This window comes from Etheostoma cragini, chromosome 1 (assembly GCF_013103735.1).
Source record: "Etheostoma cragini isolate CJK2018 chromosome 1, CSU_Ecrag_1.0, whole genome shotgun sequence".
Taxonomy (NCBI): Eukaryota; Metazoa; Chordata; class Actinopteri; order Perciformes; family Percidae; genus Etheostoma; species Etheostoma cragini.
Genome location: NC_048407.1, coordinates 29,793,288 through 29,808,311, shown reverse-complemented (window position 1 = coordinate 29,808,311; position 15,024 = coordinate 29,793,288). Strand labels below are relative to the sequence as shown.

The following is a 15,024-nucleotide window of genomic DNA, read 5'->3' as shown; positions in this document are numbered from 1 at the left end:
CCCCCCCCCCCCATCATCACATACCCTTCACCATACCTAGAGATTTGCGTGGTGTTATTTCGGTTAGCTGCTGGTTTTATCTACATTGAGAGATGATCTTATGGAACGTTCCCCGTGCCTATCTGTATGGTGAAGGGTATGGGATTACATTAATTATTCACAAAGAAAATTGTTGAACTTAAAAGGTTGGATTTTCCGAAATTTCTTTTTAAATTAAGGCATTAAGATCAATTTCCAAAACACAATTTTTTTTGTGTGCTAATGCAAGGCACTGTAGATAATAAATAAGAGCTATTTTTGCTTTGTTGAGGATTCGGAAGCATGATTGAAAAATTCTCTTTACAGTTTTTGTTGGAAACAATAATGACATATAGGCTAGCTGCACCGCAGGAGCTGAATTTAATTTAAATAAGGATGAGTAAATGTACTCTGCAAACATTTCCCTACCTGTAATGCTGTCATGGAAACCCTGCATGTCTTTGGATTTATGGATTTTACGATTCACAGTATGTGCTTTTGCTGCTGTTGTATTACATTCACAGTGATATGTTTGGTAATGTACCGACATCACAGGTGGTCATTTGAGGGGGTTGCAGTTCTTAACTTGTTGGGGAATTGGGGAGAAGGTTAAAGGTAAAGGGATGGAGAAAGAGTTTGAGGAAATCCATATTATTGGCGGGGGAGTAGACTGACTGTTCCATGTTACCTGTTGTTAACATGGAACAGGATTGCATTTACCTTCTGTAGATTGCAGGCTGGGAGAGGATTTCAGTCTGGAAGCTACAGAACACCAACATGGTGCTTTGTTCAGACTCAAGCTGCAGGTGGGAGACGGAGATCATCTCAGGTCTAGGGTTCATGTGCGTGCTCTTGCATTTTTGTCACCTCTTGGGGACCTTTTTTTTTGTGGGTATGTTTAATAAGGACTGTGTGTACATTTTTATTTTGTGGTTTTAAGATTTATTTTGTTTATTTCTAAGATTTCAACATTTGTTGTTTACAATGTAACGCTATCAGGGGGTGGGAGGGAAAGGGCGCATGCTCTTTATGCACGGATAGTCAGCTTACTGCGTCCCATTCAGATTTTGTCCTATTAGACTCTTTATTTGTACAGAAAGTCTGGCCACTCACCATTGAAAAGTGTTTACTTCCTTGAAGGCGGGTACTCGGTTGAAGTTTAAAACTATTGGCTCTGCCCAGAGCCACTCTGGATCTGCCATAACCTATTGTTAACGTTTGGTCGTGACTTTAGCTTAGCATAGCTAGCGTTTGCCTTAGCCAACTCCTTCACCACTGACAGAGTGAACTAGAAAAAAAACTTTTCCCGAAACCCGTGGGGAGGAGGGCCACAACATCATGGCCACTTACAAAAATCAGATTGTTCTTGATTGGGCTTTAACTTCTGGATATTAGGTAGCGTTGCCACAATGGACCGAATGGTTACTGAACCTCAACGTCATCGTTCTCAGCCACTCCCTCTGTTCTCTGACTGGACCGCCAAATATTTGGCCAGAGAAAACCTGTGAATATACCACAAACCCAGATGGACTACTGAAGGAAAATAAAAATTGAGAGGATGTACTTAGAGGGCAGAGCTAGGCTACACACGCCTCAGTACTCTGTTTGCTCTATTATCTATATCATATTCCCTGCTGCTGCAGCAACCAAAAACTCAGATTGGACAGATAGTCTAGCTAGCTGTCCTGATTTACCCTGCAGAGATCTGAGGAGCAGTTAAGCATAGTACTCATAAATCTACCAGAGTTAAAAAATATTCCAACACAAAGAAAGCAGAAGATAAAGGACATCCGGATGAAAAAAGTGAAATCCAGCTAGATTTCCAACGGCAACAGTGGAATCACGGAAGTGGAACGTCGTGAAAAAAGACTAATGACCAGAGCCTGTGATGCTGCATGTCATGAGGGGTTTTGACTGTTGTAACCGAAGCAGTGTAGATGATACTTCTTATAGCATTGCTCATTTTAAAAAGATCCACCAACATGAAAGTGAATCATGTGCACATGACTCACTCCTGACTATGCTCATATTGTCAAAATAAAAGAGTATATGATTTAAGATCGGCCTATTTCATTTTTCTTCTTGACATTTGTAGGCTACAGCTTTTTTCTTCAAACAAAGGTTGGTTACACTCTGTTTTCAGGGGCCCATCAGGTGTAGCTGACATAGCTGACAGGCAATTACTGACAATGCTATCTAGTACCAGTGCATATGGATGGTTAACACACTATTCAGGGCCGGTTCACAAGTAAAGAATGCCCAGACTTTGTTCAGTGTGTCTTTTTGTAACAATGAACACAGCTGATTGGCTCTCCTAATTGGCTACCGTTTGCTTTCAGTGTAATGCAGGCATCATTTATCGTCCATATTACCATGGCACTTTACTGTGCTGGTCACATACAAGTATAGTGTTAAGTTAATGAGAACTGTGTTCTCACTTTTTTAACCAGTCAAAAGTGTAAATGACTTATGCGGGGGGGGGGGGGAGTTACTATTTCACAGGATGGCTAACATTTTTAAACCAATGAACTTGACACTTGCTGGCTAAATTAGCTTCATAATGGTTGCATACCTACCACAGCAATCACACTGAATGGTTTACTTTCTGGGAATGAATAATTCACACACTAACCGTGAGTTTTTTGTTGTTTTTTTTGCCTTGTTGGCCCCTGGAGATGAGCTCCAGATGCGTGACGGGCTGCATCATCCTAGCCCGGGTCCCTCGAGGCTACAGGCCTGTCAGAGGTGGAATGCCCCTGCACACTTAACGCTAGCTGAGAGGAAACAGATATCTTTGGCTCTGAGCAGAGAAATAGCTCTTTATCGATTAGACTCTGCAGAAAGCTGTGAATTGCGCTTATGGCTTCAACATTTGATACTGCAGATTCAGATTGATAGTCATAACACTAACTTCTCTGATGGAGGAAACCCTGGGAATAACGAGCCTGACCCCCCCCCCCCCAACCCACCATACGCCAAACAAATACGTTGTTTCCCCATCTGACTGCAGGCATGGTGCCCTCTGTCAGGTCATATGTAATGAGATGTGATGGGATGTCTCCTAATAGCAGTGATGTTTTTTTGTTGATTGGGAATGTATCAAGTTCCCGGCACTGTCAGTATAATGAGAATGTATATAAAGGCCTATCAGGTCTGTGTGATGTCTCCAGCTGCCATTAGCACGGGGGTGAAGTGGATGCTTGCTCTTTAAAAGATGTGAGATATGCAAGGTATTTTTAGCCAAAGCTTTTAACCCAGAAGAAATGGCGAATAGCTGCTTTGACCTGAATGCAGCAGTATAGCCTCTTGGTCAACGTGGCATTGATTACAAGGGGCCCCAAAAATGTGGCTTTATTGTACAATTATTTTTTGAGTAAATGAATTCTTGCCTTTGTGAAATGAAAGCTTTGCATATTTGAGACAATTTAATATATGTCACTGTACACTTCACAGAGCAAAACTGATAGCTTCAAATCTAATTATCCGTAAGGGGTTACCAAGGGGGCCCCATGCAAGTCTGTGCATGGTTTAGTTGGAAAATCTAGTCTCTTAGGTCTAGTTTCTTATGGGCCTGAAACACTACGGGAAAGGGTTAACTAATGGAGTACTGTATGAAGTGGCACAGATGTGATTCACTAAAATGTTTGCTCTGCCTGTGAAAGGGTCTTTGAACCAATGAGTGTGAACTTCTGGCCACACCAGCCTATAAACGTTGCATTTGTGTGAGGCAGCGAAAGGGGCCAGCTAGTGCAATGGGGGATGGGGCCTCTGCCTGTGGAATGTGGTGTCTTGGTTAAAGGGCTGGGGCTGAACAAATGCAGTCAGTTTATTTGGCAAACCAGACTTGCTGGTCACTAACAGACATGTTTACCCAGGAACTAATATGCAGATCCACCCCTTTCTTTCAGACATAGCGCTCTCTCGCTCTTGCTCTCTCTCTCTCTCTCTCTCTCTCTCTCTCTCTCTCTCTCTCTCTCTCTCTCTCTTGCTCTCGCTCTCTCTCTGATGAGGTTAAAACAGTGTTGATCAGTTTTTCTTCTGCGTGTGTCTGCCTGCCTGTCTATTTTCTTTCTGTGACACCCCCCCCCCCTCCCCCCATTTCTTTCTTTCTTTCCTTTCTTTCTCTTTTTCAGCTTTGTAATTGGAGTGATTAATGGAGGGAGGGGTGGTCTTGCCTGAAGGCCTGTTTTTCAGTGGCCTGTTTAGAGGTGTTGAGGCCGGGGCAGGTAGCAACACGTTCCGCCCTGGACGTTTAGCCCCTTGTCCCTGCCACTTTGTCTGTTCCCCTCAAAAGCCAGAAATCTCTTTGAGCTACAAACATGACCGGACACTCCGAGGCAGGCCTGCCCCTGGGTCCTGTTCTCTGCTGCCGACTTGCTCTCATGTGATATTTGACCTTTTTATGCTCCACGCTAATTCTTAATGAGAGCAGAGAACCAGCAGTGTATCTGTTTGTAAGTAGGATCTTTACCATATGTTCCCGGGTGGCAGTGAGATTTACTTGCGTCTCGTTGCACATGGAATTACCATTAGCCAGAGCCTTTGTTCGCGGCAGCGTACGGGCAGCTTGAGATCTTAAACAGTAGTTAGCAGAAAAAGAATACCATCCGCTCAGCCCAACTCCTAATGCCCCCGCCCCTCACTCATCAGCCCCTCCCCACGGCAAGAGTCACTGTAAATGATTCCCGGAGTCCCGCTGTGAGATCAAGGCCCCAATTATTTGATTTGGATTAAATTTGCTGCCCCCCACGATGCTCGTTTTTACAGGCATGCTGAGAGGAACAGGATTCACTTTCTGTGAAAGACTTATCTCCAGTAGCTGAGGAAACAGGCTTAGTACTGTAAATGCAATCTGTTTTAATCATACATCAAGTTCTCTTACCAAATATTGTAAGTCTACAATGCAAACACCTATAACGTTATCTTTATATCTATCTTTGGTCAATACAGTACATTTTAGTCACATTTTAGAAAACTTTTAATGGCTTTTCTAGTTAAATGTGCACAATGTGCAAGTTTGCAAGCACTTGTAGCCTCTTTTCTTGCTACTCGCTATTTATCACTATTGTTGGCTGCCATTCCAGTTTTCGGCTGGAGGCCTTGATTGTGAATAAATTACTGTCTCTGTGTCTGTTAAAGAGATTTTCCCTGCTGAACTGTTTTGACAGGCAGCAATTTGGCTAAAAAAGATTAGTCCGGGAATGAGATGTTAAGAGTACCTGTGGGATGAGAGGGGCTCTACTGTTATTGTGGGGTCCTGTTACTGGTGTACAGGAATGTTGGTGAATTTCGCTATTCACCCTCCCTCCTGTGTCTGTATTCTGGCACTGCTCTCACTGAGAGCACAGTGACATTTTGTTACCCTTGGTTTAATAGCTGGCGTTGCTATAGGGATTTTGCTTGTGTGTGCATGCATTTTGTTTTCATTGAGGACAAAGGGTGGCTGTTTACACCATTTCTTTTTGTAGATAACTGCAATTTGATTAGGGTTTCCTATGGAAACCTTCACTGTTTGTCAAAGTTGGGGTGTTGGGGAAGCGGTTAGATCACCCTGCGAGCTGTGATCCTGCCCTCATCTCTTGCCAGTTTCCCTTGCGCGGCTGTAGATGACTGAGGATGATGAGTATTGACGTGTTGTGTGAGATTGCGTCCGGAGGGGGCTGGGGACTTCCCTTGTGTTTGCACATCCAAGGCTATTGATTTGACTACTGTTCAATGGCTGTGGCCCAGGGGACTTGGTCTGCAGTGTGGGGCTGTGTAGGGTGGGACACACAGAGCCATGACAGTAGCTCTGAGCAGGAAGACAGGGGTAAGGGTTATGGCTCAGGGCTAACAGGGCTCTCATGTGGCACGGGCCTCTCTTCATTAGGCCTTGTTTGGTCTGCAGTATTAAACAGACCGGCTTCAAAAAACAGTTTTAGGGCCTAATCTACATTTGAAGTATTATGTCACTTGTTTTTTTACTACTCCACCAGAGTCCTGCAGCCAGAGTCAACAATGCCTACACAATATGCTGTTAGCTATTGTGGAAATGTACTCGATACAGTTTTCTCCCTCCTTTCATTATCTTGAGATGATTCCCAAACTGAGTCTAACACAATGAATACATCCCAAGCTCAATGGCTGCTGTTTGAGCCCACTCAGCCTCCTACTGAAAGAGTGAAGGCAAATCACATAATGCTTTTATTAAGAACAAGCCTCTTCATCTAATAACAGCTCCACTATCAAATTGGAGAAGTGATGTCAACATCCTGAGCAATCAATGCCATCCATCCCCCACTCCCCAAGCAGCAGCCATTAACCCTTCTTGTTCCGGCATGCCTGGCCTCACTAAAATGGTTGCTCTGCTCCAGACATCTTTCTATAATGGCTGCGTAGAATTACCCTCAAGCTATGCATCGACATTCAAGTAGGAGTGTGTTGCGTAGTCTTTCCAATGCAGATGGAGGGACATGTAAAGAATGTCAACTTGTTGCAGACGGAAGGTTGTCCACTGTATTATGTACAATACTGTCACATAAATACACAATTCAAATGCATGGATTTCACAACTGGTGAAGTCAAAGTGTTTTTAGGAAAATAAGCCAAATTTCCCCCAAGCAGAAAAAGACCAATTTGATTATGCCACCCACCGCTTGGCCTGTAAACCTGCTAATGGCCTGAGAGACAGAGAGGAAACATGGGCTGCTTAAGCATATGAGGGCTTATGTTCATCCTACACACACACGCACACACGCACACACACACACACACACACACGTAAGCCTTTTACGCCCCTGTCATCAATGTAGGTAGAGAGTTGGAATTTACATTTCTTACATAAGTCAAATAACATTTCTGGGTTGAGCACTGGATGTGATGAAGGGGCCGAGGTGACTGTAGGAGTTGTCCCAAAACATCAGTACCACTCTAACTTGACAAAAAGCAACACAGTGTTAACATTCCTCAGCTGACCAAGGTCCCAATTCAGGAGCCAACATGTCGATTCATTGTTTACGGCTTAATCCAAAGGTTTAATGCCTGTGGTGGTTCTCAACCGTGCACTTCATAGTTATCCAAGAAAGGATTCCAAATCAAAGTTAACTGGACTTCAGGGACTTCAAGACAATTTTTCTCTCCTCCTAGAGACTTCGTTTGAATTGAGTTTTATAGCAACAGCATCAAAGTCCAGACAACCAACCATTGGGCAGACACCTGCTTGGTAGCTACGTAATATACTGTAAATAAATCAATGGATAGGAAACACTGTAGAGTACCTGTAGAGTACCTGAAGGGATCCCTAAAAAGAACTTGAGGCAGCTTCTCACTAAAAAGAGAATATCTGATTCAACTCAAAGGTCAGTTTAGTGAGCCTTTGCCGAAGTTGTTGCTAGCTCCGTGGCTAACCGCTATCACTTTAACCAGCAGGTAGCAAGCAAGACCCAGGAACTTGGCTCGGGACTTGCGTAGTTGAAGCATTTATTCACAAACTAATAAACTGTACATACAGTGCACTGCTACATTAATTGCATACACCCCACAAACATGTGTGAAACACGACGAGGGGACACGGTCCTGTGCGTCGGCTTGTCCAGATGCTCTACATGTTTTTTACGTTCAAACTCTTTGACGGTGCACCTAAGCTGTATAATGGCAAGATAACCCTGCTATCAATATCAGATTTTTCTTTATCAATATTGAAATTTATATTTATGGTGTCAACTAATTTTCCTAATCTTCACAGGTCTTGGTTGATACACAGATCCCAATGAGCTAAAGGAATCTTCTTGTTCCTTTTTAATAAAACAAAGTTGGTCCAGGAACTTTGGGTACGATAGGAGCTTTTGTTACACATGATCAGTGGGAGTTAAGGTTCTGTATTACAGTTTTCCTCTTAATCGGTGTAAGGGGAAAAAAGTTACGTAGTTGTGTACCAAATCTTTGACAGTGGTGTTCTGTCACTTTAGACCTTTTGATTTCAGTTCATGTCAGGAACGCCTTGACCCCTGCACTCCCAAAAGTGTGCGTGTGCGCGTGTGTGTATGTGTGTGCATTGTGTTCACCTAACAAATCCAAGGGCAATAACCCAGCAGCTATTGTCTATTCTTCTGTAGGTACATCTGATTCTGATAGTCATTTGCTCTGCTTAAGATTAAGAGCTATGTTAAATTAGAGAATGTATTAGACACTTTTAATTGCTAAACCAACTATCAGTGGGTACTGTATGTACACACACAGGTCACACTGTTGTTGCAAATAGTCTCATTAAAGGTTTTTTCATGTACAACATTCACTTGCACTGGTTTATCTAACTCTTCTAAAGAACTGATTCTGATATTCTGTACTTAGAAGTGGAATTGTATTTTCTTGGATAATTTTGCAGATACATTAACTTGGTGGATTCATGTAGGTTTAGGGCTTCTTGTTTGGTAACTGTCAGTAAAAGTACACAGTGTTAGGCCATAAAATGGGGAACATCAAGCATGTATTTTTTCCATGCATGGCAAATTCTACATGACTGCAATCAGAATGATCTTCTGTTACAATCATTTATAATGGTTAAAGGTTACCAGGGTGGTCAAATTGTGTGCAAAGGTCCATAAGGCGTCCAAATGTACTATAGTATACTGTATATTTACCTCCACATGGCAATTCTGTTGTAATCTCTGTGACATACCATATAGATAATGTAAATTGACAGCAAAATACATTTTTGATAAGGAAAATTCAGTTTTCTAGATTCATTTTCAACAAAAGATATCTCCTGAGAAGCCAATGTCGAAAAGATATACAACTCTCACTTTGGAGGGGACAGCAATCTACTGGTATGTCTTTAAACATTGGACTTCAAATATTAGTTTTGTCCATACCGGAAATGTAGCATTTTGGAACCAAAAATGTCCATTCTTTTACGAGTTAAAGAAGAAAATGTAATTCTTTTTCCTCACATTTGTTGATGTTGTCATTATGCAAGTTAATTTCAACACTTTTATAAAGCCATCTATTTGAGATTGTTTTAGTTTGAATGCATAAGAGAGGGTCAGTTGCAGTTGCAGATATCATGTTTTGTCTTCACTCTACTCTGAAACATTTCATTTCATTTGCAGTGGGTTGCAAGTTGATGGCTGATGAGTATTTGTTTAAGGAGCATTAATGTTGACAACCGTTACATGTACAGAGAGTGAGAGGGTGAAAATGACTTGCTCTCAGGGGCCTTGACAACCTTTGCCCTCCCGGCTCTCGTTTCAAGCCTTGTAATTGCCACTGACCAATGGGCTCCCGTTTGAAACTAGACCCTTGGCAGCAGCTATTAACGTCCCCCTCCAAACGGATCTTGTTTTGATTCCTGATGCTTTTATAGGTTTTGTCTTTAGGAGACATTCCTGGTCGGCACATACCGTGCACCCCTTTCTGCCCCTATTTTCCTTCCTTCCCGTCTTGTGGGGCCATTGCCCCCCTCCCTGCACTCACAAACATACACACAGCCATGATCCGCCTTTGCATAGGGTGTGTGTGTGTGTGTGTGTGTGTGTGTGCTACTGACCAGCCCACCCTCCTGACAGCCAGCTACACTCCATGAACTTGGCCACCCGTCACAGCTGCGTTAAGATTGAAGGATGGGGGGCCCTTGTATCCAGCTGGGTCGGAAGGCATGGGTGGGGGCAGGGCAGGCCCAGATGCAGATGGTTTAGGTCAAATGGAGATGTTTGAGGATGAAGGGGGAGGGGGGACACAGGAGCTCAGGGGCACAATAACTCCAGAGGTTACTCCTTCAACCCCTGGAAAAATGCACTCTGTTGGCGTTTGAGTATATATTTATTTTTCATGTGTTTGTTGCAGAATGTTGGTAGTTCTTGTAACTAGCTTAGCGTTTACTCAGTTTTTTTAGCCTGACATGGACCTTTTGACCCATAGTCAGTCACCCTGATAGGATCTTTGCAGCTAGAATTAAAATCAACACATTTAAAAAAAAACAAAAAAACTTGGGGTTCAAAGTCATTTCTGAAAATCACAAATGTGCAACTACATTAGTGGTGGAACCAGGCAGCGTCCCCAGTTCAGTTCCAGCACTCCCCCCGTGTCTTCTGTCTCTATCTCTGCTATATCTTAAACTTTCACAATTTAACAAAGGCAAATATTATTATAAAAATTTCAATAGTATTCATGTTACTTTTGAAAGACTCACTCACCGCTACTCAACAACAGCCTGGACCCTCTCTGTAGGTGTTTCTAACCACTTTCTGATTGTTTACTGACCTTATCTTTGTTTTCCCTGTCTGTTGTAGAATGGCAGTGCAGGCTGGGCGGATGAGGCTGACAGTAGCAAAGGAAGAGGAGAGGCCTCCAGAGACTTTGCTAAGGTAAGCCTTTTGAGACTGTGATCACCTGATTGCTTCAGTGGGTTCATTGAACAAACAACCTAAAAGCCTTTGCACCAATTACATAATAACACTAGTTCTTATGAAAGTCAAACCTTTGGAAATTGTGAATAAGTTAACCTTTTGAAACAATCTCCAAATGCCTCTGAAAAAGCTCTGAAACCCCAAGACTGCTGGATGCATCATTTCATGTAGCGCCACCTCTTCTGTTAAACCTTACAGTATAGCTCACCACAACAATGACCGCCAATGGTCAGTAGTGCTGGGCGATAGGGAAAAAATCAGACATCACAGTATTCTTGACCAAATACCTCCTAATGACATTGCGGCGATTTTCTAGGGTTGACAGTTGGTTCTTTAACAGAAAATCTTCACACTTAGATTTTAGATAAATAATCACCAGTAATATGGACATAATGTCTAAGAGGGGAAAAGGCACATAATAGAACTGCTAGAACTGTCTGGTGAGTTCAGAAAGTAGATCACTTAACTGTAATGCAGCCTTTAAAACCAGTCAAAGATAAAACTTATGTCATATCACGATATTAAGATATCAAAAATCTATCTACAATATCTAGTCTCAGATCACGTTATCATTATAATATCGACATATTGCCCAGCCCTAATGGTCAGCTGGCCCTTGGTGTGCATGTTCAGTAGCTTCTGTGCCTATGTGAGAGGATGTACAGTATATGCGTTGCAAAGAACATTGCGGAGATAAACCAAACAAATTAGCCAACAATTTGCACGCCACTGTCAATCTAGTCTCGCTTTGCCAGACCACCCTCCAAGGCGCTGTGGAGGAATGTCTGTGGAGTCCACACAGCATTCTAAGGTAGGAGAAAAACCTGCTCTAGTTCATTGGCATTTTTTTTAAACCAGAGCTCTTCAACAGGGGGTCCGGGACAGCTAGGGAGTTCTCAGAGTCACTGCAATTGGGCCTCCAAGTTATTGTTAATTTTTGAAAGAAAAATTAAATAAAAAAAGTGTCTTAACATGAATCTAACATATAATCAACAAATACAAATCCCCACTGATAGGCTTACTGACCTATAGGTAAGTCACTGAGATAGCCATCCACTTAATCCTAAGGATTCGCTGTGCCACATGTATGTTTAACCTTAAAACATGATTTATAGAATATAGCATAGCTTTCTTTTCTAGCAAAAAAAGTATATATAAAGACTTTATGTTGCCTCACATGTTATTTTAGTCTTAGTTTAATATACAGCCTAATTTTACACAATATATGTAGTAGGGTGCTCTTTTAGTTAAGGGGTCCTTGGTTTAAGACATTGCTTTAAACCAATCATAATCGTCATGTGCAGCGTTAAGCTCCGCACTGAGCCGCTGCAAAATAGCCTCGGGAAGGAACTTGTTTTGGTGAAATGTGTACTTTCTGATTGGACAGCTGTCTGGATTTACCCTTCAGAGATCTGAGGAGCACTTAACCATAGTCCTCATAAATCCACCAGAGTTTAAAATTCCAACACAAAGTAAGCGCCAACAAATGCATTCGGCCGAATTTCCTGCAGCACCGGAGCAATCCCAGAAGTGGAATGTTGTGGATATAGACCACTGTCAATCTGATTAAACCATACCAATAGAGAATATGTCTGACAAAAATGTTGCAACTGAAAGTTTTTCTCTGTTTCAAACTGGCGTTATCGGTCTGCAGTCTTATTTTAGAAAGAGGTAAAAAAAAAAGGGCAGAGGCAAACAATTAAACCGCTCTTAACACATCACAAAATAACTAACCAGAAGTACTTCCATTGATAAGTTAACAAGCTGACGACTGAATAACCGTGCCAGACACACACAGCAAATACTACCGATCACTGTTGGCTACATGCAGTGGTCAACTGACAAGCTGATGCACAATGGCCCTAATAAGCGTCTGTTTTCTCTTTCAGTTGTATGAGCTTGACAGTGACCCCAAAAGGAAAGAGTTTTTGGATGACCTCTTCACCTTCATGCAGAAAAGAGGTAGGACTACTCTCCAGAAAGCCACATGATTTTTAGGGGGCTTTCCAGAGCATAGATTAGCTTTTACTTGTGTCAGATCTAGCGGGTTGGCATACACTTAAAAAATTCGCGGTAGAGTTGGGATTTCCATGAGATTCAGATGAATTCTCTAAGTAGCCTACATTAGGGCCCTTTTCAGCATACACGTTCATTTATGAGTTTTTTACATGGTACAGTTTGGTGAAAACGTACTTGCTGAAGTAAAATTTGTCAATGGATTCCTGATTTGGTCCTGAAATCTGGGTTTAGCTCTAAGGTTTCAGGCTTAGTATCATATTGACATTTCACTATACATTTTAAAGGTCCCATGACATGAAAATGTCCCTTTTTTTATATATATATTTTTTTTTTAACATTGCTGCGTTCCCCCAGCCTGCTTTTGGTCCCCGAGTGGCTAGAAATGGCGATAGGTGTAAACCGAGCCCTGGGTATCCTGCTCTGCTTTTGAGAAAATGAAAGCTCAGATGGGCCGATCTGGAATCTTGCTCCTTATGAGGTCATAAGGGGCAAGGTTACCTTCCCTTTCTATGCTTTGCCATCCCATGAGAGAGAGACCTCATGGTCTTTTGAACGAGCAAAGTGGCAGTTGGTCAAGGCCACATCCCCAGTCTCCACCTTGCCCCCCCCCCACCACCACCACCACCCCTCTCCTCCACAAAAGCTACATATTCAGAAATGGCCTGTCTCAAGGAAAGCTCATTGTGGGACTGCCTCTAGTGGCTGTAATTCTGCACCAAGGCAGATTTCAGAAATGGTATTAGGGGACCACTAAGGTCTAGATAAAAGCATCCAAAGAGCACCATGTCATGGGACCTTTTAACTACAACTGTGATTTTGTAACATGGCATGGCATGTACTGTGTTTTAAATCCTATAGAAATACCTTTGCGTTATGAATTTTGGTTAAGAGATGTCACTTTTGTGACCATTGTCACAAAAGTGACAATGGTTTGAGTTCATTTCCCTTGCTCTGCCTTTTATGGAAATAGAAAATACCACACAACTTCCATTTCTTAAGAGTCATTTCCTGCCTCAGTGTGAGGTGGGGGGTGCTATTTTTTTCCAGAGCATCTGGAATGTTTACTATAGATTCATTGGTGTTAGGCCTACAGCACATACAATTCAAATGGCCATTCAATTGTTGTGTACAAATTATAAATGTTCTTTCTTTTTTGGCTTTGATGCTCCAAATCTATTGCCTAATAGACTTAAAAAACATGGTGTAACTCACATCCTTTACTAATTCCCTTCCCAAGAGTAAAAGCTTTAAAAGGCTTCAGCGGGTGAGAACTGCCCCCGGCGATCCTGTGGTTGTGCTGTTCTTCGGTATCAGAGCCAAGAGGATCTGGCACTTGCCTAACTTATTTAGACGACCAATAGCCGGGGAGACTCAGCTGACCCTGTGCTGCTTTGACACTGATTACAAGACCATCAGACCAGAGCAGTTAATGTACTTAGGCTTCTTTCATGTACTTAGGCTTCTATCATGTACTTTGGCTTCTATCAGACAAAACTGTTGCCAAGCAAGTTACGTGATTTGAGCAGTAACTCCCAAGGTGAATCACAATGTTATTACAGTGATGCATACTTTACATGATGTTTTGGCAGGCTACAATGGGTGTTGACGGTCTGTGAGTGTGTGTGTGTGTTCGTGTGTGTGTGTTCGTGTGTGTGTGTGTGTGTTTGGTTCATACTTCATTATGCTGTTTTGCCAGACTGTGGTGGATAATAATGGTGCGTAAATTTGTGTAGATGGGTCCATGTGCATTGGCGTGCGTGTGCTTATTTATATGCATATGTTGGCTGGCTCCCATTCACAGGAGCAGCAGCTTCTGGGGGTCTGGTCCGGTCTTAGCGACCAGGGAGCTTGTTTGGAGGGTGATGAATTAAGCCGAGTCAGAGAGAGAGCGAGAGAGGGAGGGAGGGACAGGATCTGTCAGGGCCCTGTTAGCATCTCTGTCCAGTGGCAGACACTGGAAGTGGTTGGTTGACCCTTTACTCACGCCGGTCAGATGGAGAAATCCATCACGCTGACTAAAATGCCACCTGACAGCTGATAACTGGCTAATTAAAGTGTGCCATGTCACATTGTTTTCACTAACTTTGCATTCACTTAAAAAATAGGGTAACATTTAGATGAAAACAAGCTTGTCTTTGTTATCGTCCCATCTTGTTTTGAGCAACACAAATAGAAAATAAATGATTACATTAATTTAAAAAGAAGGAAAGACCGATTCAAATTTGTAAAACCATCCCGCTTCAAAGCAACAAAAAAAAGAAAATTAGAACAAATTTTGTTAAATTGTGTAGCTGAATTACATTTTCAGACTAAGTTATAGTGAGTGAAACTGGAATTGGCTTGCGTGGATCAAGTTCCTGTATCATCATGAGTACATGTGACCAGTAGTGAGAGAATGCGGGGGTCTGGTTGATTTTATAAAAAAAATTATAATAATAATATCAATCCATCTGTAATAGAAAGATTAGTGTAAAGAAATGGTAAAAATAAGGTGAGAGTTGAAAGTATTAGTAAGTACTTTTTAATTTGGGGAAGGCAAATGGGCTCCGATGATGCAAGATATGACAGGGATGTTGCTATTTACATTGTGATGTAAGCTTTGTGC

The 15,024-nt window shown here is 42.2% G+C and overlaps 1 protein-coding gene across 2 annotated transcripts in view; it reads left to right on the top strand.

The window, feature by feature from the left end:
* LOC117945672 (AT-rich interactive domain-containing protein 3B-like) overlaps positions 1–15,024 on the top strand; it is a 58,542-nt gene that overhangs the window by 16,251 nt on the left and 27,267 nt on the right. For both annotated transcript variants that reach the window (XM_034873316.1, XM_034873307.1), the window contains exons 3-4: positions 10,284–10,358; positions 12,290–12,362. In XM_034873316.1, coding sequence (XP_034729207.1) covers positions 10,284–10,358; positions 12,290–12,362 — 148 coding nt within the window. The remainder of the gene's footprint in view (positions 1–10,283; positions 10,359–12,289; positions 12,363–15,024) is intronic.